We start from the raw sequence: 26,574 nt of genomic DNA on the forward strand, positions 1-26,574 counted from the left end.
TCCTGTTACTCCACCTGGGACAATGTTATCAAATACTGCGGTCCGCTACCTAGTCTCGCCCTCCAAGACTTTCAACCAAGACCCCGAACAATATGCACCAGATGGCACACCCAACACGTACCATACGCGTCTTGCAAATGAGCAGACCGGTTCGCAGTCATCCACGCCGAGGTCGACGCCTCATCATCAAACTACAATCACGACACCATCCCGACAGCCCATGAGGGATTTGAAATCGACGACTCAGCTATATCCGTCATTCCGAGGTCCTGCACTGGGCACTTCTTCGCCGGGAAAGCCGCTTACCGTGGAATCTTCGACAATGCATTTTGGCGTACCACCTCGCCGACAACAACGGCGGAACCGGGACGTCAAGAAAATGATACCACTCACCCAGTAGGTGCCTTATTCCACCCTGAAGCTGATTCTTAAATGCCTCTAGTGGGCATCTCATGATCGACCTTGAGGTTCCGAACAAGCTGATTATTCCAGAAAGGGGGAGAGAGGAGTCCCTTTATTGCAGGTTCGTCCTACGCGGCGATGCAATCTTGGTTCTGAATCATTGCTTCAGGTACACTGGGGTCACCTGTGACCCAGATGATTTTTCCACCAATAATTATTTTCTTCGCCAAAACATTTCTGGACGTGAAACGGAAATAGCTATTTGCATCACAATGTATAATGTGAGTACTAAGCCCGTTCACTTATCTGAATCGAGGTACTGATTGCATGTAGGAGGATGAGGTTCTGTTATGTCGAACGTTGTACGGAGTGATGTGCAATATACGAGAGCTCTGCGCCGGAAATCAAGTCGTACATGGTAACTGCGGAGCCTTTTTGTGCGTCATATACCGTCTAAGGTCCAGTCATTAGGGGTAAAGATGCTTGGAAGAAAGTTGTGGTTGTCATTGTAGCTGATGGCCGTAGACACATTCATCCTCGGGTTTTGTAAGCGAATATCTGTTGCGAATTGGACCTTGTTTGATGAGTTGCCCGACTTCAGAGACTGTTTAGCCATATTAGGGGTGTATCAACCTGGTTTGTAATCGTGATTCTGGTTTTGGCGACTCGTCTGACGTATGCCCAAGGTCGGCATATGAGCAACACTATTTTGGGCGAACAAGTGACTGCACACCTCTTCGAATGTCAGTCCTTTCCCTCAATTGTTATATTCCCACACTCATTGTCTTCTCAGACACGGCAACTATGGCTCTGGACGCGTCGATACAGTTCCAATTAATGACACCCACCCAGATAGTTTTCTGCATGAAGGAGAAGAACCAGAAAAAAATCAACTCTCACCGCTGGTTCTTCAATGCATTTGCAAAGCTTCTGCAGCCCAAAGTCTGTGTACTAATCGATGTTGGAACGCGACCTGCCTCGAAGAGCATATATCATCTGTGGAAAACGTGCGAGGCAGCGATTGCTGTAAAACTGGTTTGACTCATTTGTCTCTAGATTTGACCTGAATTCCAACGTCGGCGGAGCTTGTGGGGAGGTAGCTGTTTATAAGGGGCCTCAATGGAGAGAATTACTCAATCCACTTGGTTGGTACCCATCTTGATGGACTTGTTCCCAGAAATCTGATGGCCTCATAAGTCGCTGCGCAAAATTTTGAATACAAGGTGTGAGCAAACTAATTGATCCGGCACAAATGACCTAACGCACGCATTGTCATCAGATGAGCAACATTCTTGACAAGCCTCTTGAATCGGTGTGTTTATTCTCGTAGAGTCTCTATGCCTCCTCACTTTTGAATAACAGACTCTAGGGTATATTACCGTGCTGCCAGGAGCCTTCAGTGCCTATCGGTCAGTTTCTCGTGCGCAATCGAATTATCGTGCTGACCCTCGGGCCCGTCAGTTATATTGCGCTCCAGAATGACAACACTGAGCGTGGGCCGCTAGCATCATACTTCAGAGGGGAGGTCGCAGGATTTGGCCACCAACAGGGAATATTCTCGAGCAACATGTGTATGTGTTGTCGTGGACTTCATGTCTCCTCGTTTACTCACCGATGTTGTGTGCACAGACCTCGCCGAAGACGTGAGCCCACATGGTTTTATCTCTTCATTGACTTCCACTAAATCGTCGATCCTAGCGGATTCTATGCTTCGAACTTGTGGCTAAACATGGTCATGATTGGATTCTCCGCTATGTCAAATCCGCTGTCGGCGAAACAGACGTCCCCCACTCTCTTACCGAGTTTATTAGTCAACGACGACGGTGGGTTCCTTGTTTGTGTCTCCCTTATTTTCGTTTCCTGAAGCCCTCTTAGATGGCTCAATGGATCGCTATTTGCCTCGGTGTACGCCCTCGCCCACTTTCCTCAAATCTTACGGTCGGATCATAGCGTCGCGCGGAAAACAGCTCTCATGATCGAAACCGGTTATAATTTCCTCAATTTGTGTTTCTCTTGGTTTGCACTGGCAACTTCTATCTCTTCTTCGTGAGTCTTCAGACTCCTCAAATCTCCGCTGCGCCACATATTGTGACAGGTGATTATCACATCGTCACTTGAAGACATGTCTTTCAACATGCACTGGGCAAAGTATGCCAACGCCGTCGTTCAGGTGCGTCTTCTCGCTTTGAAGTGACCCTTTGCTAATCCTTGTCTCAGTACCTTTTTGGAGGAATGATAGCGGCTTGTTTTCTATTTGCCATGGGAACAAACCAAAGGCTAGCCAGTGGAAGTACAAAGGCGCGGCGATTTCCTTTGCTGCCGTTAGCGCATATATGATTGTTTGTGCCATCTTCTGCGCTATCCAAGTGGCACACTCAGGCAAGACTGGTCCTTATTCCAAGCTAGTCTTATCGATTCTTTGTACCTTTGGGTTGTGGTGTGGAGCCTCCATGCTAGCACTGGATCCTGCACACTTGCTAACATCCGCTATCCCTTACATGCTTCTGTCCCCTACGTATATCATCATTCTAAACACGTAAGTGAAGTCGATTTACGATGGCACACATGGTTGATATCGCCATCCCGAACAGTTTTGCATTCTCCAATCTGGACGATATTTCATGGTAAAGCGTAGTACCTCCCTTAACACGAACGATTGATAACGGAGTTTGATTCTAGGGGTACTAAGGAACAGGTCAGATCCGAGGACGACCTTGGTGTCGTGAAGTCAAAAATACGTGGGACTCAAAACGTTGTGGAAGTAGAACTACCGTCAACAGAAGAGAAGGATGTTGATGCTCTATACGTTGAAGCGCTAGAGAACCTTAAGACCCGTAAACCGAAAGACCCGCCCCCCTTGGACGTTCATGCTGCCCAGATGCAGGAAGCAAAGGATTACTATGCCAACATCAGGACCAATGTGAGTGCACTTGCTGTTTATAAACACGGTCTTTATGACACATTCCATCTACAGGTATTGCTTTTTTGGGTTTTATCGAATGTGTGCCACTTGTTCCACTACGTTCGAGCCGTGTCATTGACCCAATTCCCGTAACAGGCCCTTCTTGTCGTCAGCATCTTGGGGGTAGGGAATGCAACAGCCACCTTCTCTGATGATCCTAGCGGCCAGCGAACACGCGCATATATGACTTGCGTCCTTATTTTCGTTGCAATTTCTAGCGCAATAGTAAGTCAGAATCTCGCCGACTTTTGAGCCTAGTGTTCAACTCATTCCATGGAGCAGCGTTTTTTTGGATCTACGGTGTATCTCGTAACTATGTTGTTCACGGGATAATGCACCCTCGTGTTCCGACATTTCATTACTGTTAAGGATATCTCATGGACCACTGTTTGCACATGTACAGCACGATGATAATGTTATAATACCGCCGAACATCACAGTACAAAAGTAACACCTGCACAACTGCAAAGAGATGAAATTACATACAAGTTCAAGAATATACATACGCCCAAAATGACTCTGGTTTCTTCTTGGTCGCGCCTGGAAGCAATGGGACGCGAGTCGGTCCAGCCATCTCGGACTATAACAAGGGCGACACTTCCTAACTGACGGTGACCGAGAGGGGGATGAATTGGATCGAATGGTACGTCCCCTTGACAATCTCAGACTTGAAAGAGTTGGATGGGAGAGGCGGATGGGTGGCCGACGAGTGCTAAACGAATGACCCTCCTCGAGAGAAAGCTCACTTAACCCTGCATGAATCCCAATAGGTTCACATAGTGATAGAGAGTGTCGTGGAATTTCTGAGTCAGTTGGCTCGATAGCAACAAATGATGTTTCGTCAAGCGACTCCTCGATGGAAGTTTGTTCGCTTGAGTCGGGGACACCTGACGACGGGTGTTCAGAAACTTCGTTGAGACTATCAATGTCCGAGAGTGTCTCGCCAGCACCATGTGCCGAAAAGTCCGAGTCCTGGGAATCAAGAGCCACCGATGATGCAGAATCAAGCTCTGTTGCTGGAGGGGTATCGATCGTCGAGCTGCCCAGTGGATTCCGTCGTGTGACGTAAGGCCTCAGAATATGAGTAAGGCGAGTCGATCCATTAATTCCGGAGGATTTACCTATGTTGATTGTTGTGTCAAAAGACCAAATACGCCTGGTGGTAATGAAACGTACTAAACGAAACAACAGAATGCCAACGACAGACACAATGGACAACATAGCGAGCAAAAGCGTCACTATTTATATCCCATACGAGCTCAGAGGGCGTTCTATTCACTTCTCGTATAGGTCCATCTGGGTCCAAACCCTTCGGACCGTCATGTATGAAACCCCCAGACTCAGAGAATATCACTAAAGTTCCTTTCTCGAGCCACGTACAAATCTCTGGCAGACCAATATCAACTACGAAGAAAGACCAAAATGGTACGAGTATATACCATCTTCGACTTGCCTCACCAAGTGTTCTGCGTAAGGCCCTCCTCGTCTTAGTGACTTCCTGACTCCTTTCAATCCAAACGCAAAGTGACGGGCATTGGAAGAAGCAGCCTTGGGGATGGCAGGTATAGCGGAAGGAATATAGACATTTCTCTCGAGATATCGAGACAACGGCCTGGGAAATTCTCTAGCGGGAGGTTGACGGGTCACGAAATAATCCAGAGGCGTGGGGGGAACAATGTGAGGATTTGATGAAAAACAAGCTTTTACGGATTCACGGGACAAACAGTTTACTTGAATATATCCCCGTGAAAGATATTAGGGACTTGCCATTCTCTCTCCGACGAATGCGTCGTTTCCCTTCCTTATCTCGTTTGTCAGTTTGACGTTTATCGATTTCCTTGGACTGCTCATGACTATCCTCTTGCTGGGGAGCAAGGCGGCTCATCAAGCCCGGGTTCCTAAGGATCACTGGGAACGACAACATGGCCTGGGTAGTGTCTGCCATGGTCAGCGAGTGCGGGCAATCCGGTTCGCGAACGGGATTCGATCTTATGACTCATAGCGGACTTGGCCGAATTAAAATCATATCGTGTGAATATGAGTCACGTTATTCATCCACACATGTATTTTTCGCGATGGACGTCTATCGGCCCCCGGACGCGCCTGCCCCAGCGATCAGTCATCTCAGTTCGAGGTATTTGTAGCATAGCGGTATCATTGGGCCAAGCAATTAAGTGGTTTTGTGCTAGCGTCCTCTTCTCTTCGAAGTCACGCCTACGAAGTTGCACACCGTCAAACCATTGGCATACCTAGCTACCCTAATGAGCAGAATAGCGTTGATAGGGAGAGATACAATGAAGGGGGCTGGCCCTCGTCTGACCTTTCAAGAAAGAATGGACAGAGCTTCGCACCATCCCGGACCCCGCCTCCTCGCGATGTTAAAGTTTGGAACGCGAGGATCAGAGGTGCCGCAGAGAAAGACATGATAACTATGGTCCGCGCTATAATTTATGAAATGATTGAATACGAAATCCATCCCGACACCGAAACATATTCCCTTATTCTCCAACTATTCGCTAAAGGTGGATATTATGACGAGGCTTGGGCGCTACTGGGCGACATGGAAGCTGTAGGGATCAACCCAGATAAGAGTTGTCTCGATTCGATGCTCAGTGTAAACCCTTATTTTCTGATGTTGTTCCTTCAAGTACTGATGCATATTCTCAGTGCGCTGAAAACGTACCTGAAGGGATCCATCCCGTCTTACAAACCATGCATTCGTTAGGGATCACCCTTGACGCTGTTTCTTACCATCACATAATTTCTCATCATGCTAACTTCCTCAATATCCCTATGTGCCTGCGAGTCTTGGAGGAGATGCAGAATCAAGGCATCGTACCGAAGATTGAAACCGCGGACATCATTGTCTCCGCTGCATCGAAAGCGAAGATGCCGAAGCTTGCGTTAGATGTTGCTCTTTTGTTTGAGAAGCAATCTACAAGGAAGTTGGAAGGGCGGACATGGATGAAAGTCCTGATTGCTTCTGCCGATATGTTCTACGTAAGTACAAGTTCCTACGAAGGACAATCATTCTCACCGCCGTGCTGTGGATCAGATCGAAGGAGTTCAGATTGCTTGGGAACGCGCAGTGGTCGAAGGGCGTTTCCTCCCAGATGAGGGCACGATGAATAATGTCCTCAACACTGCTGCTCGACATGGTCTCCCCCAATTAGCGAGAGACGTCATTACACACCTTCAAGGCATCGAGGTACCCGTGCAGGAGCACCACGTCGCCGCAATGGTTGATTCATTGGTCGCCGCAGGCGAAATCAAACACGCCTTCGAAGCTGTTCATAAGTACGACCCTGACACTCTCGTCTCAACATCAAGAACGATGCATTCCCTTTTCCGTGCAGTAAGTAAAGATGTCGAGTCTGTGGATCGAGCATATGGATACCTCGAGGAAATGGCAAACGACCCCGAAAGTAAGGTCAATGTGCTAGGACTGAATGTGGTGATCGCCGCTGCCGTAGCTCTCGAAGACATGCAGCGCGCAATGGGGATTTACAAGGCTGCTTCCGACTTTTCCGTCAAGCCTAATGTTGACACCATCAACACACTTCTATCAGGTTGCATTCTGCTATCGCATCGAAGCCTCGGTGACCGCATTATGACAGAGGCAAGGGACGATAACATCAAACCAGATACAGGAACGTACGAGCGCTATATCATTCTGTGCCTCACACAACCCACATATGAAGACGCGTTCTTCTATTTAGAGGAGATGAAAGGGGCTGGGTTCAAACCTACAGCCAAAGTCTACGATTCTATCATCCGACGTACCCTAAGAGCGCACGACTCAAGATGGAAGTTGGCAATGGCAGAATTACTGGAGGCCAAATATCGGTTGTCACCCGATCTGAAGGCATTGATAGACAAGCATGAATTGACCGAGACATAAGTTATTTAGCCTAGATGTATCTCATCTCACATCTAATATAACGAGCAAGCAGATGGGTAGACGTTATCATGACTGCCATGAGATGCAGCGGGTATAAATCTTCAATAGCCTGCAGCGACACCGTTCTTTCGGGAATCGCTAGCGGCTGGAAAAGGGAATGAGCTGACCAGGCTAGAAATTCCTGGGGTCAAGAAAAAGGAACCTCACCATGCAACAAGCCCTCTTCAGCAGCATGAATGGCCTGGACCTCCGCCACTCCAGTACGAATATCGATAACTTGAAGAAGTGGAACCCTCAGTCAACCCCTCACAGTCCGGAAACAAATCAAAGGCTTACAATCAATACGGTGACCCGCTGCCTCCAATGCCAACACCTCTTCATCATTTATCGTCGTCTCCACGCTGACATTCCTTGGGAACAGCTGATCATGTACACGTGCCTGCTCGACAGCAGCACTGACGTCCATCCCCCAATCCACATTAAGAATCGTCTGAACGATAGACCCAAATATTCGACTGCCCCCCGAACCACCTGCCACGAGATGGAAATAACCATTTGGCTTCTCCATGATAATTGGGGCGATGGACGAAAGAGGACGTTTTCCTGGTTCAGGATAATTATCTATTCATCATACCCACGAAGTAGTACGATTCAGTTATCATAAAAAAAAGACAGAACCCAATATCACGCACAAGGAGAAGGCCACAGCCCAAAGGCATTAGGGGTACCAGGTACAGAAAAGTCATCCATCTCATCGTTGAGTATGATGCCAGTATGTGGGTCTAGAACTCGAGAGCCGAAGACGAGGTTAATCGAAGATGTGATGCCCACAACCAAGCCATCTGAGTCAACGACGGACGTGTGTGTCTGAATATTAAGTGAAGCATCGAACGAATGATAAAACGCCCGGTTCTGCTTACAGTGCCATGGTCTTCTTTGACATCGTACTTGGGATGATAATAATCAGGGTCATGCGTAATGTCCTGCAGAAGGGATGATGATATTCATCAATCTACAATCTACAACAACACTGTGCACCGTGCTTAAAACTCACATCCGTCAAGTTCGCCGCAATGACGCGTCCAAATTCTTTGGTAGCCAACTTTGCGATTTCACGTGTGTCCACCATAAACTGCGGATCGGCAATCCTTGTTCTGGATTAAGATAAGAATGGAGAGATGTCAGCTGAAAGCAACTCAAGATAGTGATTCCAGCGACCCTACCTTCCGGCGAAACCAACTAATTGGAGCCAGAAAGCCAACAGTAGGATATGACGTATCACAATTCAGCCGGCTCAGCCCACGATGCTTGCAAGCCGAGAAGAGGGTTCACGTACATTTCAGAGCCTCTGTCAACCGATGAACATTCTTCCCCGTCCGTCCCTCTCCGACTAGATCGAATGTTTCCAGAATGTTCAAGATATGCAACAAAGCAGGACCACTTGAAGGAGCGCGAGTCGTGTATATTTTTCGCCCCCTGTAGGATCCTTCAAGCGCAGGCATGATGATAGGTTTGTATGAAGCGAGATCTTCAGCTGTCATAATCCCGCCTTTGGAGGCAATCTTGCGCAATATGGAATCACCGATAGCGCCCTGTGTGGTTGAATTTAATTGAATTGGGGAGGAGGGTTGCGAGGGATGGAAGCAACGCACCGTATAGAAAGGCTCAACACCGTCAGCGATTGACTCTAGCGTTTTAGCGAACGCTGGCCTGCGTAAGACGTCCCCTTCCTCCAAGAACTTCCCGTTGGGTGCAAACGTCGTAGCCCAATCGGGGTCATCAAGTATGAAGGCTCCAAAACGCTAACCCAGAAAAAACACCCATGAAAGAGCGCCCCCGAATTCCTGAGTCAACAACCTTTCACCTCAGTTCCGACTAATGTAACTCATACCTTCAATCTTCGACTTAGCTCCGTCCGTACTTTCCAACTCCTAGCCATCGTTATACTGGGCTCCACTAGCCTCCTCCACTTCAGTTTCCCCCACCTCGAGTGTATGTCCCATAACCCCCTCAATTCTCCCGGAACACCAACTGCTAATCCACCAAAACGGGACTTATCCGTACCAGGTGGATACATGGTTTTACTAGAAAGCGAGGGGCGGTCTCCCGAAAGTCTATAGTGAAAGCTTCGGAAGGGCCTGGAGTTGCAGTGTCGGAGTTGCCTGCCGAAGTAGAACGTGAATGGAGAGGGTGCGAAGGGGGGATACGAATTATGGCGAATCCCCCTCTATTGATTCGAAGAGTGGCACGCAAGAGTGAATAGAATGAGGGGAAAGTGAGCAAAACTGTACGTGGTACACAGCGAGGCTTGAACTTACCCTCCTATACCGAAGAGAACACGTTTAAGGTGCCAACTGACATGATATGTTAAAACGATCAGTTTGGTCGGAATGGGTTGATAGTAAGTCCTTACCGCATAAGCTGCGAGTGAGAAAAGGCATAGTATCAGATCCTCACAGCAACATAAAATGCAGGGAAAAACTCACTTTGCAGCAACAGCAGCGTCAACAGCATTCCCTCCTTCCTGCTCAGGTGGCGGAGTCAATCAGCGGGTGAAATGATGATGACACGAAGGAGACATACTTTGAGGATGTCCACACCAACATTCGAACAATCAACATGTTCCGAAGCGACAGCTCCACGTTTAGCTTTAATGAGATAGGGTCGGTTTCTTGGCTGGTCGCTAGGTACAGGTGGGTAAGCTGCGCAGGGTGTAACGAATGGTGTGGCGGTCTCGGGATAGGCAGTGAACGGTATTCTGGATAAAAATGCAAGACCAAGCGTCAGTATACAACTCAATGAATATCGATTTAGCGCCGAAAGGCCATATCTAGAAGCACGCACCTCCATTGCTGACCACTGTGGCAAGGAATAAAACCCCAACGATAACCAATACACTCGCAAGAACACTCATAACGCCCTTCACATCCAGTTTCATATCATCTTCATCCTCCATCCAATACCGATCACCATTCGAATTACGCAAAGAGCCGTCCGTTCGTGAACCTTCCTGCATTTTCCAGCTTCCAAGTCATCATCATCATCGTCCAGAACGACAGGACGATGATCATGTTTGTCAAGACTATCCCTATGAGCAAACTGAACACGCATTGGCCTGTTCGCTCCCATGCTCCCGGTTTTGGACGCCTCAACGGTTGCTGCCGACGGATGGTGATGGTGGACCTAAGAAGAGGGCTACCCTGTTGCCTCATCGCTGGGGCATTGGAGAACATCTTTTTCTCGCCTCCTTGCGCTGAGGGGCGGAAGGAGAGACAGGAGTCTCCGACAACTCAGAAGAGGGCAAAAAGAACGCGGCGATGTAGCCAATGGTCGTTGTTGCAAAGGGAAATCAAATGGTGCAATTTTGGGTCGGACTATATTGCCGGTCACCCAGATCTAATCCAATTCATAAACTGGCGTTATCTAATAATGCCGACTTAATTCAATGATATTGTGGATCCTGACGATTTAGGGTATGCGGCGTTCCGGGTCCAGTGGTGATGATCGACGGACAGGTAGGGATCGAACATGCACGGACAAGACCATCCTGACCAAGAGTGTAAAGGTAGATATATTGTACAAGCAACCGCAGGGTCAAGTAGTTGACCCCAAGGTGCATCAGAGAAGCGCAAAGCAAGAGAGTAAGCGAAATTCGCGAAATTAAAAGCGCACATGAATAGGTGGGTGAGACAATGCGTTGATGTGATAAGGAATATCGAACGCGAGATAACAATCCGCAAGATCGAAGCATCGATCACACACACACCCATACATAGTACAAAAAGAGTGCTTGAACTTGCCAGTACGGCACCCTCACACCCGGGCTCCTCTACTTGGAGCCAAGAGCCAAGGACCATGTATACTCGCGGGCAGCCCTGTCAGGGATACGCTTCTGAATGAACACGTCATCCTTCTCGAGACCTTTCACAATATACTGGTCGAGGAGCCAGTCAACCCTTGAGAATTTGGCAATATGTCAGCATTTAAACATTAATGAACGCCAGAGCGAAATATAACACGTGCCTCCTCACACCCTCACTCCTATGTCGGGGCTTCTCGAGTTCGCCTCGATGGCGGCTGGAACTTGAGGCGGCTGCGTCACAATTCTTTTCATACTGCCTCGCGACTCTGTAACGTGTCCCCGTAAGTACCAAATCGACAACATCGATGAGTCCAAGTCGACTTACCTGTTTCGAGTTTCCTCCGTTACAATCCACCATTCAGAGGAGGCGATATGCTTATCGAGTGTCTAATAAATCACGCCCATCGATGAGCTTCTGTATTGAAAGAAACCCGCTCCTAGATCAAAGATCGGTTGATCTACTCCGCTCACCTCATGAATGGCAGTAATCACATCTTCGACAGTAATGGGCTCGCCAGGTCCATTGGACTCTACATCAATCTCCCAAGGGAAGGCCTTGCTAACGATCTTGAGTCTCGCGAACGGAGGATTCGTCACCGTGGCCCTCAAAAGTTGTGAGCTTAACGTGCTCAATTGACTGCCAGTCAACACGCTTGCTCTGGAGGGATAGTCGCGGACGTCATAATATAGGCGAGGGGAAGAGGTTCTACCGCCCCAAGATGTGCCGCTACCAGCGTTGAGGACATCTAGCAATACTGGCGCGCCAAGTTGTACTGGGCCTCGATTAGGAGAAGGGAGCTGAACTGCCACACGACCAGGACTATATCCTGCCACCATCGGAGCTGCAGAAACCTGGGGGAGGAACACAGGCTGAGGAGCGGGCGAAGGTTGGCCTGGCAAGAGTACTGGTGCTCCATAGGGAGAGTTAGGAGCGGAACGTTGATAAACTATCTGTCCGCCAGCACCGTATGTAGGCACAAGACCGGTTGGTGCGGCCAAATTCTGGTTGCCCGATGCGGCATTTGGATCATACCATTGGTAAGCCATCTTCAGAGGGTAGAATTGCCAAAGGGCCGTCATGGTCGTTGAGGTATATGTGTTTTGATGATACAGCGAGCAGATCGAACGCGATCGCGAGGTGTAAGAACGAGATAGTTGGGAGGCGTGTTACGTTTAGCGCTAAACTAGGGGGACTGGCCATTATAAGGGGCGCAGCTTACCTCAGGGGTATTCCTTAGTCAACTGTTAGTCTAAGGAGCTTAGAGACAAAGGACTACGAGATGATCGTAAGAAAGGATGATGATGGTGGAAAGCAAGACGAGGGATTGTGAAGATGCCACAAAAATGCCATTTCGATCACTGTATGAGTGGATCAAGAGCAATAGATAATGAGGCTGTGCCAAAAGGGTGCTGTGCATTGAATTGGATCCTAGTATGCTGTGAGCGCCTAATTTGGAAATGAGGGTTAAAGTGAGGGCAAACTACCCCCTAAACGCGGTGCCGTAGCGGTCGGGTCTCACCGCGTTAATGGCATCCGTGTCGTCCGCGCTTGGAAACGCTCCAGCTGCATGCTAATCGTTCATCTCGTGGATGCGTTGGGATGAACCTTGCACAGCATACCGAAACGTTCAATAAACCCACAGCATGCGACCGGTGCAACGGATTAATAATTACAGGTCGAGGAGGGATATGCTCCGGGAAATGGGCTGAACTGAAGTTATCAGCGGTGGGCCGAGTGTCTGGGTACGATATCGTAGTTCGTCAGATATCGTGCTTCAGGCATCGATCCTCAGCTCGCTTATATTCATCTATGAGCGGTATCGCGCCACATGCGGCATCATAACAAACAAAAAGTAATGAGATTATGAAACGATTTTGTGCAGCTCAGGGCCGCCACGTCGGCAATAGGGTGCTTAGTGGTCCGCCACCCGCAACATCGATTACTACACCAACGAATCTAGCGTAACCTGTCACGGCCACCAGCTAAGCCCATTGACTAATGATCAGGGTCGTACTCCAAGGGCTCACAAAGGGAGCACCTTCTACACGTGGAAAAAGGAGATGCGGTGCAGACGAGTCATGCCGAGATGGAGAATGGAGTCATAACCGTGTGGCGGGTCCTGCGTAATCAGAGTCACAAAAGTAATTTATAAGGTGCTGAGCGCGGCAGAAGGCAACAGAAAATTGGAACGGGTGGCTGACACACAGTGTTAACTAACATAAATTCGAGGCCATCAATGAAGGCAATCACCACTTGGGGCGGAATTGCCAATACTGCGGATTCAAGGACCACGACAAACCGGAGTAGATTAGAGATCAGTGGCACTGTCGCTGTTGGGGGTGGAGCCATCCACGCACCTGAGTCCCAGACCAATGCAACACCCAAGGTACCAGGAACTTCGTGATGAAACGCGGCAACGGAGGAAATTCAATGCCAGGAGCAGTGTGGTACACCGCATACACGAACGCTGGTTGAAGCGGTATCTTCTTAATCATCTCTTGCGTATCTTTGCCCATCTGTTTTATCTTTTCCTCCGTCATTCCAGCTGCCTTGATCGACTCGGGCGCAAAGTATCCGATTTCGGCTTGGAGCTGATGGCGATATTACCTCAACGCGTCAATGGCCGAAGAATTGCTTTATGCAGGTACTAGGCTCACATGAGTTGTCAATGGTCCAGCGAATGCGTCAACAAGGGTCCTTAGATGTGCGCCGTCAAATGTTGTCGCTTGTGACTGAGCCCGAGATGGATCTTCCGCAACAACTTCTCCAAAAAATCCCCATTTCGTCCCTAAAGGTAGGCAACCCAAGAGGTACGACTTTATGTGTTCAATCCCATCATGGAAAATCTGGTGCTCTGAAAGGATATCTGCCTTGTGCTCGAAAGCCTCGGGGTAATGATGGAGGAAATGTTCTTCTTCGAAGTTGTGGTGAAGTTGAATGAGCTGCCAGTTGCGTTGGGCGCGTGAATAGGCCGCGAAATGTAAAGGGAACGAAACGCGACCCACGGAGACCCATAGTAGACAATATCCCGCAAAATCAATTTTCTTGTCTTCTGGTACACTGGGAGCCAGCTAGGGGAAAGACATAGGTGTTGATGCTTAATAAATGATGCGCTTCCCTCACCTCATATAAATTTTTGAGACCAGTCAGGATACCTGCATGCGCAGCGCTCATTTCCCAACGAGGATGCTCAAAAAGATCAGTTGGCACAGGTCCCTTTGCATATCGAAATTGCACATCCAAGGCCGTTTGAATCAAATCCAGAGTATTCTGTGAATCCATCCCCAAGAACTCAGCACAGAAGCTGCAGCGAGTATAACCAAAGGCCGAGATATAAGCATTTCTCGGCCGCCTTCACCACGGGCAGCCTGTGCACCTCGTAGGCATAGCCTTGCCATAAGATCTACATAAGATCAGAGTTGACTTCTGAAGATGCCATGCCAACACCCTGTCGCACGGCGATCAACGACAAGCGCACATAGCAATACATAAAGAGCTAGGGACGCAAGGCCCAAGTTACTTAGTGATGCAGCGATCAGTATTCAATAGTGAAACGTGAATTGAGATCTACTCCTTGACAGCAGCGCAATCGAATTTCGCGATGCATGGGTGCACCAGTTGCAGCGTGGGTGTGTTTCATACTGAGCACCCCCTGTGGAGGTCTTGCGAGCAGCCCACAGCTTGTACGCTGAACGTCCAGAATTGACAACTGCGCCCGTTGGACCGTCCAGATTTTCGTGTTCGAGGACTGACACGATTTCCCACGGTGCAGATTGAATCTTGAGGCTCTCCTGGTAGGACAGAGGCAATGATCCAATCGTTCAAGTCTGATTTACTCATGTAAAGATGTGACATTTTGCGGAGTTACACAGGCTGGAGTGAGGCCTAATTTTTGGGAAGGGCAGCGATTGTAAACACGCAACGTCCACCTCTCGCTACGATGGTGCGAGTCTGGGCCAGAGCTATTAATAGAAAGGGAGAAAGGCCGAAAGTTCGGCCTTCGGTCGACCGCTTCCTGGAACATTCCAAAGGCTGCTCTAGGGAATGCCGATGATAGTTCCCACGGTGAAGAACGTGACCCAGGGTTTCATCATGTTGGAGAACAGACTTTCACGCTTGCGTGCCGTCTGGAGTCATAACACACATCTGGTTTTATGCTCCAGACTGATTCCCCCTTCACGGAGAGGGAATGTCCTGGCATCAACTGCCGTTCTTTCTGCCGAGAAAAAGAAGCAGTATATCTCCCCAAGGATTCGGGCTCGCAATGTTCTTCGCTCCCTTGATCAGTTATATCCTCGAGTAGTCGACTGCTCCGAACCCAGCAATTCTTTATGGAGGAGCCGCATATATGATGCTTTAGAGGTCATCTGCGATGACCCCGGGACTTCGAAATCACAACTGAGAAGCGTTGCTGGTGGGTGTAACAGGCTTGAGTGCCAATGGAATTGGTCTTTGGTCAACTGATGAGCCTAAACTTGCCACATAATTAAGTGTGGGGACCGAAGCATGCGAATTCTTCAGAATTGGTGTTGGCTTTGGTTGAAAATACTTCACCCTCAGAAGCGCGAGTTGTATACAAACGTCACGCTGGTGCCAAGGAACCCCTGCTGGGCAGCACGAATCAGCTGGGACACATACATGTGAGAAGCATCAATACTCAGACGCCCGACAAATCCCCTGAAATCGCGCCACGGCATCATTAGTGGTGGAATCCTGCAATCCAAGGGCTGAATGGACTCCGTGCGGACCTCGCGGAATATGAAGGTAAGGATGCGGCCATGTCAGTTGTAAAAAGTCCTAAGTATTTTCAATTAGGTGCTGAGGTCGACGCAGCTGTCTCGGGTATGCTTTCGAAGGACGTCATTGTCATCGTTTTACCTTCGATCAGCGCCTTGACAACCCCCTCTCAGACGGCGATGATGCCTAAAGGTTGTGAGGGCATTGATTCCATCCTTGTCAACATCTTTCCCCTTGCACATCGTGGTCTCGCACGAAATCTTTGGTCACGAACCAACAAGAAAGCTGTACCAATCTATCATGGCAGCCCAATTTCCGCATGCATTCTCAGTTGATGATAAATTATACCCAAAAATACACCTTTTAGATGTTAAAGCAGCTAGAAGTGCACAATCATTTTTCTCGGATAACGCGAGCGCAACCCCATCTCCCAGCGAGCACCAACGCCTCATTGAGGCATCAAACTTCACCCAATTCTCACATGCTTTGAACCGTACGATTGCGGACCTGCCACGATTGTCAGCTCAACTCTCAATGCTATCTTCCCTGCGCCTAATTGAACTGATAACGTCACAATGTGAACGGAGGCTTCACGAAGCTTCCCGCAATGCAGAAGTTGCCCTAGGGGAAGTCAAACTCCTGCGTTCGGGTGCAAGGAATGCCTCTCGAAAAGCGATGGATTCCATTGCTAATGTTCGTGGGAATGACGTTGCGGAGCAGTCTGTTCAACTTTACCTCAACGATCTACCTTGGTGGAAGCTTCCTTGGCGGGCGGATAACATATACCCCGAGATCAGTGCCATCCTCGGTGAGACATATGGCCACCAATTGGAAACTGCAGTACGTATACTCATTATTTTATCAATCTACCGTTGAATAACGCCAATATTTCCTGTTCTTTGCGTTATGTAGCTTAGTTTTGAGGCCGGTAGATTCGCTGCCCTCCAGAGCGATCAGAACAGCGCTATCAATGCCGTTCTTGTGAAACTCACTCACACTGCTCCTGCACCGTCTGATTCTGTGGCGACTTCATCCCTTGTAACACCTGTTCTCCGCAACTCCCTTGAACAGATCTCCCAATCGATATCGACGCGAATAACGCCATCTGACCTCACACGCCCTATCGAGAAGCGTTTAACTCATCTTCGGAGCCATTCTCCACGAGTCAGTACATTCCATGGTAGCAGTGCATTAACTCATCTGCATCGCCGTGCACAAAATGTTCTTCTACAATCCTATGCGTTCTCATTCGGTGGCTCGTTCGCTGCATGGGCCGTATCTACTTCGTCCCCTTCGTGGCCATGGCTGGAGTTGCATTTGATTGGAGGTGATGTCGCATTAGGGTCGGAGCGCTTTGCGTTGTCGGAAGTATGAGGTGGGCGGCAGGACGGTGGGAGAAAGCGAAGGCGAAATGGTGGGGAGCCTGGAGGAGAGTCGACGAAGGTTTAGACAGGGATATCGAGGTAAGTGGGTCGCGTTCTATCGTGAAGCCCGTTCTTCATGCAACTTGGTATCAGGCAAGCACAGGAAGCGTCTTGGAGCGGAAGGTCTTTGCGAAGACGACAAGGGCTTGTGAAGCTCTGGAGGAACTGGCTGCAAAGCGAATATCGGACATCGGGTGCTTGCGCGCTGAGCTGAAGGAACTCAAAGCCGAAGCTGATGCTCTCCGAAATTGTACATTAAATGACAACAACTAACCGGAAGCTCTACGCGTGGATTTTTATTAGCGAAACGTCGTTAGTACTCGTTCAGGGATCTTAACTCTGATCGGAAGACGCCCGAGAAACATCTATCTATTAATTTCTTTACCGATATGTGCTGGCCGAGATATGTAAGATGCTCAAATGAACACATGCTTCGCAAAACCCCCGTCCCAGTGGAAATGAAACCGGCTCTCGCATTTTGTGCTCTTACAAGGCTTTCTCACTTCTCAGTTCGACTATAACAGCCTAAGACTTGATCTGCGATTCATACTTGTTCGGAACCGGCCAAGGTTTGGGCCATGAACAAATGCAAGGCACGCTGGCCTTCATTATAACAAGCGTGGGAAGCTGGGACTACAAAATCAAAACTACAGTCCATTTGGTTCCTTATTATACATCATACAGTCTCAATGATTGGAACAATCACAAAATCGGGTAAAACGAGTCCACGTTTTCACCCCTATATGATTGAAAGCGGATCTCAGCTCCACACGCTACGCCCTTGGTCATAGGGAGATGAACGTACCGAGAATCCCGAAAGCCATTCATCCCAAGAATTGGCACACTCAGCCTCCACAATCTCTGCTTTCTGTGCGTCCGAGAGGGAATTGTAAGTCGTCTCTCTGTAAGGCTGATCTCTTGTGGTTGTTGTTCCGACGAGGGTGAGATAACTCTTGTCATCTTTCGTCGTTGGACCTAAATCGAGAAGAATCGATTTCAATAAAATTGAGCACACTCTCGCGAAGAGGGAAGGGGAAGGGGAGGCTCTCACCAGAGACAGTAACCGTTTCACCCGGTTGCCAGGTCGTGGAAGGGAATTGAACCACAAAGATTCTTGGTTGGGCTGCGACGATACCACCGTCGAGCCAGTAAAGGATTATGGAACACAAGCCCGAGACATCGGTGGCGGATTTCCCGGGCCAAACGGCCTTTGCGGGCCCAATCAGCTTGATGTGAGCCGGAATGTCGGTGGAGAACGTAACGGTGTTGTCGTTGAAGTCACTGCTAGGGATGACGATGTTGGCTGCCATGATGATGATGGTGATTATATCGAGATGGATTGAGGGGGGCAGAACGTATGATACCCTGCCTTTTTATAGACGCGATTACAGTAATGCAGTGCCCAGTTAATGCCGTGCGGAAGAGAGGGGACTTCCAACTAACCACGTTGGTCAGCAGAGTATCCCATTAAGGAGAATCCCCACCGTTAAACATGAATATTATCAATATCGCACCGCAGTACACTCTCCACCGAACGGTTCAGCCGCCCTAAACACGGGGTCGATCTTACGTGTGGTAATGCATAAGGTCCGTGGTTGAACTGGTGGCTGACAGTCGGCGAGGGAAGGCCGTGAACGCCGCTGCACTTTGGGGCTAACTTAGGCGCTCGTCAACGGCTGCCAGCTAACAAGCGCAAGCGCACACGTGTCCAGAAGCCGGGAATATTGAGAATGTATGCCCAATTAGTGTCAACGGTCAGGGAGTCCATGAAACATTGAGAGAGGGACAAGTACCACGACGAGAATGTTATTTCAAAATGTCGCCAGGTTGACAGCGGCATGCGTTGCCGTGCGATATTGTGACACCGCACGATGACTAAGTACAAGTAAATTTAAACATTCGGCCACAGCAAGTCATCGTACGGGCCGTTACGGACCGCAGGAAAGCGACCCCACTTGATTAGGGGACCCGGATCGATCCCATTACCGCCAGCGGCTGTGCTTCGCCTGCGGCGCAGGCGATACGGTAACTCGTGCAATTTGTTCACTGCAAGGACTGCATTTCGCTACATACTAGAGGCTGGTCGCCTACCTAGCATCCGCCCCTGTGGCAGTCATTGGATCGATTATCCATATTCCGGAGACGCCGCTGGAGCTGCTTGTGGATGAGGGTTCACCAGACCCGCAAGTCGCTCCAATTTTCATGACGCGCTCATGAACCAATGATTCTAAAATCATGCGCTCACGTACGTCTATTCAGATCACAACTAGGAACAACCTTGTACCAAACATAGAACGAGAGCGTTCTAATTTGGTAGTCCTGTTAACGTCATGACCCAACCCCTAGCTATGGGTACATTGCATTCTTACGCCTTTTCCATAACCCCCAACGCACTCTCGATCACGTCCACAGCAAAATCAATCTCTTCCAAGTTTACATTCAAACTTGGTACAAATCTAACGGCATCCTGGCCAGCCGTAAGCAGAAGAACGCCTCTTTCACGAGCCATCTTTGTCAATACACCAGGGTGACTCTCGTTTTTGAAAGGTAACCCGAGGATGAGACCTTTACCCCTGACGTACGGATGAAGGAGGGTGGGGAAATAGGTGGGTAACCGCGAGAGACGTCCTGAAAGATGAGATGCCGATCTGTTTACGGAGGAAATGAAGGAAGGGTCCGAGAGGCGCGAGAGGACGTGATGCGCTAGACGGGCTGCGATAGGAGAACCTCCGAATGTTGTTCCGTGCGAACCTTAAAAGGGGGTCGTACGTAAATGAGGAAAGCTGTGTGTCAGTGGCAAAGGGGCGGCATACCGATTGTCATTGATTCCGCTATGGCATCACGAGTAAGGATGGCTCCTAACGGGAAACCGTTTGCAATGGGTTTGGCCATGGTGACGATGTCAGGATGGCAGTCGATTGGTAAAAGGGAGTGAGCCCATAGAGTTCCCGAACGATACAGCCCACACTGACAAAATAGCAAGCGGTTGAGCCAGGGTCAATATTTAAGTTAGGTAGCAGAGTCGACTGACTTGAATCTCATCGAAAATGAGGACTGCATCAACTGCATCACACCTCTTTCTCAAAGCACGGAGAAAGTCCGTGCTCGCAGTATGTACGCCGCCTTCGCCCTGCACAGGTTCAACAATGACACCGCACGTGTCCTCCGTGATCAATCGTTCCAACGCCTCAATGTCATTATACGCTCCGATTTCCACACCTGGTATCAAGGGTGCAAACGGAGCCTGATATTTCGGATTAGACGTGACACTTAAAGATCCCATTGACCGTCCATGAAATGCATTGTCAAATGCGACGATTTTGGTTTTAGGCGAAGAAAGGTAGGCAGGATTCGTATAATCCGCGGGACTGATCCCGTTCGCTTTAGCCCAACGATCCTTCCCTACTTTCCTGGCAAACTTTAGAGCGCCTTCATTCGCCTCCGTACCAGAGTTTGCAAGAAAAACTTTTGCGCCTGAAGTAGGTTCTGATGATGAAGACACTTGGGTTCCTGAAGCCCATCCAAGACCACCATCTCGTTTTGTTAAATTAATAACTAGTTCGGCAAGTTCACCTGCCCATTCGTTATGAAAAACGTTACTAGAATGAATAAGCTTCGAGGCCTGCTCATTCATAATCTTCACAAGTTGTTCGTCCCCATGACCAAGAGCGTTCACAGCGATACCTGATGAAAAATCGAGGTATTTCCTGTGGGAGGTATCGTAGATCCAAGATCCCTTTCCGTGAGAGAGGATTATAGGCGGACGAGCGTAAGTATTGAGCACATGTTTGGAGTGGCGAGCGAGTGTGTTGGAGATGTCCTTTGGAACGGACGAGGTATCCTCGGGGTGTGTTACGGCCGTGTACTGCGTAGATACGTGATTAATTGGCCAGTTAAGTGATGGCACCACCACATGAAATCGTACCGCCAAGACTAACCTTTGATGAAGTCGAGTTGAATCTAACGGACAATCTTGCCGCTGAGTGCCAAGGGTGGACATGAACGATGGTTCTCACTCTGTACATGCTAGCGGGTGGACTTTTGTTGTGTTCTCTTCTGCTGGTATCGATCGCTCTATAAAATAGTTCGCGCTGGGCGAAAATTTTTCAGGAAGGGATTGGAAGGTCAGTTGACCTGTCGCAACACTTTCTCACGCTAGGAGTCACGAGGTGGTTCAGGCTTCGATTCTTACAATTGACGTTTAGACCCCTAGTCTAATCTTCCTCTGGTTTTTCCTCCATCCTTTCGGAGTCCTGATTCGACGCACCCTTTTCTGAAATCGCTCTGTTTTGGATCTACCATGTCCACCCCATCCCAAGACTCGATCTCTCCTCAGCTCGCTTCGTTTTCGTCTTGCGAAATATCCGATGCACTAGTGAAGTTGGGCGTGAAGTCAGGAGGGCATATTCCCGACATCGAGATGTACTCTCCGCACTCTGTGCGAGTCCCCGACGCTGAAGGAGTGAAGATATGTGGACCGGCGTTCACTGTGAAGATGGTCGAAGCCAGCGATAAAACTTCGCCTACTCCAAGCGACCATTTTGTGGATGCTGCACCTAGGGGACATGTTGTGGTTATCTCTGCACCTCGTCGTATGTGAACTTCATACTGAAGTTATGCGAAAAAAGCAAAGTTACCGAAATGCTGTTTTGCTCACACTCATCTCACCGTCTTATGAAACGGTCTTCATTACCATGATTAAATCAACCTTCACATCCAATCATTGTTAATTTTGGTATTTTTGATCCAACTCGTGGGTACTACAACTTTCTTTGCAGATTTGAAGTCGGCTGTTTGGGGTGGGCTAATGTCGGCTGGTGCTAAAGCACATGGCGTTCTTGGTGTGGTCCTCGATGGACGTTGTCGAGATATCTCCGAGCACCGATCCCTTTCGTTCCCCGTTTTTGCGAGGGGTCACTCGACGCTAGGTCAAGGGACGTTCTCACGTCCTTCAGAACTGAACGTTCCCCTTACGATTGAACCGAGATGGGAGGGAGAGGGGTTTTCGTTTGCTGCCACTGAGGTACATCCAGGGGATGTGGTAGTGGCGGATTTGGATGGGGTTGTGTGCGTGCCAAGAAGGCTGGTAGGAGATGTTGTGGCGAGGTGTGGGAAAGGTAGGGAGGTGGATGAGAGATGCATGGAAGATATAAGGGCAGGGAGACCGATTAAGGAAACGTTTGCCAAGTGGCGAGGTTGACGAACGTATAATGGATCGAGAAAGGCGGAACAAGAATAAAATTCATCCCGACGTCCCGATTGCCGAATCCCAAGTGACGCTAACTTTGCAAGCCACCATCAGCTTCTATTTAGCTCTTCCTCAGCTACACCATTCTGGCCGGCCCATTTGTGGCTATCTATAGCCCTACTCTAGACATTCGTCCGTATTCGCTGCATATCTATGGAGGTGCCCTGTTTGGGGCAGCACTCTCGAGATGCTATAGAACCGTGGGCTTGTTCAGTCACAAGCTAGCTGAATCATACAAATAGGCAGTAAACCAATTTCTTGAATGACGGGACCATGCGAAGGCTGTGGCATTGGCATGATCCCAAGTCCGGAGCTCGGTCGGCGGAGCAGTGCTTACGCTACAGACGGCTTTCGAGAAAGGAAAGATTTCAACTTGAGCCACCCAAAAAGAGTCGTTGAAGGGTTGGCATCGACCAATGAACAACGGATCATTATGAGATGAGAGCTCGGACCCTTTTGCACAAAGCGAATTTGTACATCGAACGATAAACGTTTGGGGTAAATGCTCAATTTCATATTTCGCGAGATCTCACCCGGTGAATATGAAGTACGTAAATAATGTTCCGACCGCTCGCTAGTTATAAAAGACGAGAAAATCCGAAGGTTGTGAGAAGTTGAGCCTTCTCCCCAACGAATCGAAACTCTCCCATTGGTAGGTTTCCCCCGGTCCAAACAACCGACTCTTTCATCACCTTGTTGGAGACTCATTGAACATCTTGCAAGCTACTCATCACGACAACATCCAACGCAATGGACAAGCTTCCCGCATCTATCGCTAAATTCAGGCCTATGTGCCCTTACCTCTCAGCGAGAAAGATGAAAACTCTCAGAACGATGTCCACCACCCCTTCCACCAAATTTCCGTCCGTCTCTCGGCTCATGGTGAAAGCTACCGAATGCCCCACTATGCGCCCTGCGCTTCTCCTTCGTTCTCATGAGCAAGTCGCGGGATACGCTTCTCTTACTGAAGGGGTTACTCCCCCCCCAATGGAGAAGGGAGACAGCTACTCCAACGTGAAAACCCCTTCTCCCGGCGTTTGTCCTGTTGCTCATGCTGCTACTACGGCCCCTGACGCCAAGGCTGCACATGTCAATCCAGCCAGTCAACTCGCCGAAGGGAAAAGTAACCCAGCGTCTACATCTCCCGTTGCTCGCCTTACTGCGGACATGGATGGGACGACTTCGGCTATTCCTCAACCACATCATCACGCGAACATCGACCCCACTCATTTTGATTATGCAGCCTTCTACGAAGGCGAGCTCGAGAAGAAACACAAAGATAAAAGTTATAGGTACTTCAACAATATTAACCGCATCGCGAATAAGTTTCCCGTTGCACATACGGCGAGTCCTGCAGATGAAGTGGATGTATGGTGTAGCAATGATTATCTTGGGATGGGTCGTAACCCCGTCGTGTTGGATACGATGCAGTAAGTTATTTTTTGACTCTGCATGAATTGTCTCCAAATTAGGTCGCTTCATTACTTTCTTCTCACCGCTGACTCATTTCAACTATCAAATTAGTCGCACGCTGAACCGCTACGGTGCAGGGGCCGGTGGTACCCGCAACATTGCCGGCAACGGCGCCATCCATCTCTCGCTCGAGAAAGAACTAGCGAACCTCCATCGCAAAGAGGCGGCACTCGTTTTCTCCTCTTGCTATGTTGCGAACGACGCCACGCTTTCAACGCTCGGAGCCAAACTCCCGGAATGTGTCATTTTCTCCGATAGTCTGAATCATGCGTCCATGATAAACGGGATTCGTCACTCCCGTGCTAGGAAGGAAATCTTCAAGCATAACGATTTAGCGGATCTAGAAGCCAAATTGCAGAAGTATCCCAAAGAGACTCCGAAGATCGTGGCGTTCGAGAGCGTTTATTCAATGTGCGGAAGCGTCAGTCCTATCCATGAAATTTGCGACCTCGCAAAGAAGTATGGCGCCATTACCTTCAATGATGAAGTTCATGCTGTCGGGATGTACGGTCCTCGGGGTGCGGGTGTTGCGGAACACCTTGATTTTGAAGCTCACGGCGTGCTGGGACAAAGCGGTGAACCTGTCAAAGGAGGCGCAATGGATAAATGCGATATCATCACCGGTACACTTGGGAAGGCATTTGGCGTCGTTGGAGGCTACATCGCTGGATCCGCACATCTTGTTGACATGATTCGGTCTTATGCTCCCGGGTTCATCTTCACCACTTCGTTGCCCCCGCATACAGTTGCTGGAGCTCAAGCGAGCATTGCCTACCAGAAAGAGCATGTCAATGACCGACGTCTTCAACAACTCAATGTCCGGACGCTTAAAGCTCGCTATGAAGCTATGGACATTCCCATGGTTCCTAACCCATCTCATATCGTCCCTGTTCTAGTCGGAGATGCCGCACTCGCGAAAGAAGCATCCGACATGCTTCTGAGGGATCACAGGATTTATGTGCAGAGTATCAATTATCCTACCGTTCCAGTCGGGGAAGAGCGACTTCGGATTACGCCCACGCCTGGACACACCTTCGAACAAATGGAGCGGCTTGTGAGTTCTACGGATCATGTATTCAACAAGTTGGGTATTAAGAGGAAGAGTGAATGGTTGGCTTTGGCTGAGAGTACGGTGGCAAAGTTGCTCTTGAAAAGAGAGAGTGAGCGTGCGGAGCCCCTTTGGACTGATAGGCAACTTGGATTGAAGGATGGTACGGCTCCCAAGCAACTTGTTGACGGGAAGAGCAGGAGTGTTCTGGGAGTTGAGGCAAGTCAGCATGCGAGGATGAGGTTGGCGCATTTGTTGGATGTGGAAGGAGTGATGCATGAAGGGGTGTACCCTCCTGTTCATGCGATCCCTGGTGCGCCTGGAAGGCGAGCCAAGCTGTTCGGCCCAAGGGCTGTCCCTGCCAGCGCTTGATTTTGCTGTTTCCGGTTCGCGAACCTTCCCGCCCATTGTGGTGGTGCAGAATTGGTCTTAACTATTCCCCTTGATCAAAGACTCGTTGATTGTTTGCTTGGAATAGATAGTTCCCACTTGTCTTTTCTTGGCTACTACAAAAAGGATGATCATTATCGAACGCGTCTCTCCGGTGTACACTCTGATTTATTGTCGTGAGTCGTCCTCTTGCTGCTGGTGCAAGCCACGGGTCGAGACTATAAAGGCTGCAATGCGGAACAGGCGGTGTGGCCACCAAAAGGAGGAATATCCCTTGCCGTTATGGTGATGGGGCTATACTCGATTAACGGTTATGATTTTCGATCGTTGGGAACGAGGTTATGACTACCATTGGGTAATAACGCAAGGAGGCGATGGTGTTAAACCACAAATGCGATGCCACGCGTGTGCACAGCGTGCGAGCACCGGGTGTCACGGTTTGTCGATCGATCTATCCAACAACTGGTAGTAGTTGTCTATTCTGGATATTTAACTTGCAGGCTTTAGGCTATTCGTGGAAGCATCAGGCAAGGGTAGGGGTCTTCGGAATAAGTACATGAAAATAAGGTGAAAAAATACAGGGATAAGTCCGATTTGAGCATGCTTGTCCACCTTGCATGGTCCAAGTGATCCTACTCCATTGTCAGGTCTTCACATGCAGTTACCGGACATTGGTAGTTTGCTAATAGCGTCATCTTTCGCGACGGTTCCTGCCTACTCTCTGTGTTCTGGGAACACCAATCCGTGGCCTGAATTTCTACACGGTGAACGAGTGTTCTTCGGATATGGTGAATGCGAAGAGGGAGGTGTGCCCTCCCCCTTTGAGTCGATTAGTTGGATTTTATACCTTGCGAATACCAACCCCTGTACCAGGGGCATTCAGAAGTGGAGCGAGGACCCGCTGCGGACTGGTGGGAATGTGACCACACCACCACCAGTTGATAGTGCTAGTGCACCGTTCCACCCAGTTCAGTGTTATATGAGTGCCTTTGCGTCTGCTGGATGGGGCGGCCTGACTCCTTTTACGAGCTTGGCACCGAGCTTATCTCCATGATCCTTACCTAATACTGTGCCATCTATACCCTACCCATATTGCACGAGTGGGCGAGGCCGCTGAGGTCCCTCC

At 49.2% G+C, this 26,574-nt stretch overlaps 11 protein-coding genes across 12 annotated transcripts; 5 read left to right on the top strand and 6 right to left on the bottom strand.

Annotated features, from left to right (window-relative positions):
- Positions 1–322: 322 nt before the first annotated feature.
- On the top strand, positions 323–3,697 carry EI90DRAFT_3145665 (glycosyltransferase family 2 protein; the record flags this gene model as incomplete). The annotated part of the gene is made up of 21 exons (XM_039065323.1): positions 323–396; positions 443–523; positions 572–683; positions 736–839; positions 874–948; positions 1,004–1,038; positions 1,089–1,145; positions 1,196–1,409; positions 1,459–1,547; positions 1,600–1,625; positions 1,682–1,714; positions 1,765–1,811; positions 1,864–1,996; positions 2,101–2,225; positions 2,278–2,418; positions 2,642–2,938; positions 2,994–3,026; positions 3,082–3,322; positions 3,377–3,403; positions 3,461–3,589; positions 3,647–3,697. 21 exons carry the CDS (start codon positions 323–325, stop codon positions 3,695–3,697), a joined length of 2,124 nt encoding a protein of 707 aa, XP_038915910.1.
- Positions 3,698–3,739: 42 nt separating this feature from the next.
- EI90DRAFT_2972716 (uncharacterized protein) lies at positions 3,740–5,312 on the bottom strand (the record flags this gene model as incomplete). The annotated part of the gene is made up of 4 exons (XM_039055759.1): positions 3,740–4,485; positions 4,541–4,750; positions 4,804–5,094; positions 5,147–5,312. The coding sequence occupies 4 exons, from the start codon at positions 5,307–5,309 to the stop codon at positions 3,740–3,742; spliced, it is 1,410 nt and encodes a 469-aa protein (XP_038915911.1).
- Positions 5,313–5,819: 507 nt separating this feature from the next.
- Positions 5,820–7,265, top strand: EI90DRAFT_2921062 (uncharacterized protein; the record flags this gene model as incomplete). The annotated part of the gene is made up of 3 exons (XM_039054766.1): positions 5,820–5,978; positions 6,032–6,364; positions 6,420–7,265. 3 exons carry the CDS (start codon positions 5,820–5,822, stop codon positions 7,263–7,265), a joined length of 1,338 nt encoding a protein of 445 aa, XP_038915912.1.
- A 93-nt stretch (positions 7,266–7,358) lies between these two features.
- On the bottom strand, positions 7,359–10,439 carry EI90DRAFT_1060164. 2 transcript variants are annotated; one of them, XM_039051448.1, is made up of 9 exons: positions 9,157–9,476; positions 8,918–9,067; positions 8,602–8,857; positions 8,489–8,504; positions 8,320–8,419; positions 8,186–8,248; positions 7,958–8,132; positions 7,602–7,886; positions 7,359–7,541 (listed from the first exon to the last, which is right to left on the bottom strand). In XM_039051448.1, the coding sequence occupies exons 1-9, from the start codon at positions 9,340–9,342 to the stop codon at positions 7,453–7,455; spliced, it is 1,320 nt and encodes a 439-aa protein (XP_038915913.1). In that variant the 5' UTR covers positions 9,343–9,476; the 3' UTR covers positions 7,359–7,452. The 2 variants fall into 2 exon arrangements, with proteins under 2 accessions (XP_038915913.1, XP_038915914.1); XM_039051449.1 differs by lacking the exons at positions 7,359–7,541; positions 7,602–7,886; positions 7,958–8,132; ... (2 more) ...; positions 8,489–8,504; positions 8,602–8,857 and adding exons at positions 9,584–9,686; positions 9,752–9,789; positions 9,849–10,023; positions 10,110–10,439 and having other exon boundaries at positions 9,020–9,067; positions 9,157–9,492.
- Positions 10,440–11,011: 572 nt separating this feature from the next.
- On the bottom strand, positions 11,012–12,296 carry EI90DRAFT_1061668 (uncharacterized protein). The gene is made up of 5 exons (XM_039051451.1): positions 12,093–12,296; positions 11,599–12,032; positions 11,453–11,514; positions 11,289–11,393; positions 11,012–11,221 (listed from the first exon to the last, which is right to left on the bottom strand). The coding sequence occupies exons 1-5, from the start codon at positions 12,205–12,207 to the stop codon at positions 11,095–11,097; spliced, it is 843 nt and encodes a 280-aa protein (XP_038915915.1). The 5' UTR covers positions 12,208–12,296; the 3' UTR covers positions 11,012–11,094.
- Positions 12,297–13,206: 910 nt separating this feature from the next.
- EI90DRAFT_1061626 (uncharacterized protein) lies at positions 13,207–14,587 on the bottom strand. The gene is made up of 4 exons (XM_039051450.1): positions 14,252–14,587; positions 14,134–14,199; positions 13,786–14,070; positions 13,207–13,719 (listed from the first exon to the last, which is right to left on the bottom strand). The coding sequence occupies exons 1-4, from the start codon at positions 14,408–14,410 to the stop codon at positions 13,444–13,446; spliced, it is 786 nt and encodes a 261-aa protein (XP_038915916.1). The 5' UTR covers positions 14,411–14,587; the 3' UTR covers positions 13,207–13,443.
- A 481-nt stretch (positions 14,588–15,068) lies between these two features.
- Positions 15,069–17,732, top strand: EI90DRAFT_3058527 (uncharacterized protein; the record flags this gene model as incomplete). Its single annotated transcript, XM_039060369.1, has 9 exons — positions 15,069–15,077; positions 15,230–15,542; positions 15,620–15,768; positions 15,832–15,892; positions 15,944–15,999; positions 16,058–16,705; positions 16,778–17,192; positions 17,216–17,328; positions 17,383–17,732. The coding sequence occupies 9 exons, from the start codon at positions 15,069–15,071 to the stop codon at positions 17,560–17,562; spliced, it is 1,944 nt and encodes a 647-aa protein (XP_038915917.1). The 3' UTR covers positions 17,563–17,732.
- Positions 17,733–18,049: 317 nt separating this feature from the next.
- On the bottom strand, positions 18,050–18,599 carry EI90DRAFT_3123833 (uncharacterized protein; the record flags this gene model as incomplete). The annotated part of the gene is made up of 2 exons (XM_039063649.1): positions 18,050–18,264; positions 18,341–18,599. The coding sequence occupies 2 exons, from the start codon at positions 18,597–18,599 to the stop codon at positions 18,050–18,052; spliced, it is 474 nt and encodes a 157-aa protein (XP_038915918.1).
- Positions 18,600–19,290: 691 nt separating this feature from the next.
- Positions 19,291–21,314, bottom strand: EI90DRAFT_3280862 (acetylornithine and succinylornithine aminotransferase; the record flags this gene model as incomplete). The annotated part of the gene is made up of 4 exons (XM_039066785.1): positions 19,291–20,040; positions 20,103–20,256; positions 20,321–21,154; positions 21,228–21,314. The coding sequence occupies 4 exons, from the start codon at positions 21,312–21,314 to the stop codon at positions 19,655–19,657; spliced, it is 1,461 nt and encodes a 486-aa protein (XP_038915919.1). The 3' UTR covers positions 19,291–19,654.
- Positions 21,256–22,773, top strand: EI90DRAFT_3280863 (RraA-like protein). Its single transcript, XM_039066786.1, has 4 exons — positions 21,256–21,318; positions 21,375–21,413; positions 21,468–21,881; positions 22,068–22,773. The coding sequence occupies exons 3-4, from the start codon at positions 21,590–21,592 to the stop codon at positions 22,487–22,489; spliced, it is 714 nt and encodes a 237-aa protein (XP_038915920.1). The 5' UTR covers positions 21,256–21,318; positions 21,375–21,413; positions 21,468–21,589; the 3' UTR covers positions 22,490–22,773.
- A 325-nt stretch (positions 22,774–23,098) lies between these two features.
- Positions 23,099–25,596, top strand: EI90DRAFT_1063008 (pyridoxal phosphate-dependent transferase). Its single transcript, XM_039051453.1, has 3 exons — positions 23,099–23,189; positions 23,261–23,967; positions 24,062–25,596. Exons 2-3 carry the CDS (start codon positions 23,288–23,290, stop codon positions 25,428–25,430), a joined length of 2,049 nt encoding a protein of 682 aa, XP_038915921.1. The 5' UTR covers positions 23,099–23,189; positions 23,261–23,287; the 3' UTR covers positions 25,431–25,596.
- The last annotated feature ends 978 nt before the right edge of the window (positions 25,597–26,574 follow it).

This window comes from Cantharellus anzutake (genome assembly GCF_015039405.1).
Source record: "Cantharellus anzutake strain C23 chromosome Unknown EI90scaffold_24, whole genome shotgun sequence".
NCBI lineage: Eukaryota > Fungi > Basidiomycota > Agaricomycetes > Cantharellales > Hydnaceae > Cantharellus > Cantharellus anzutake.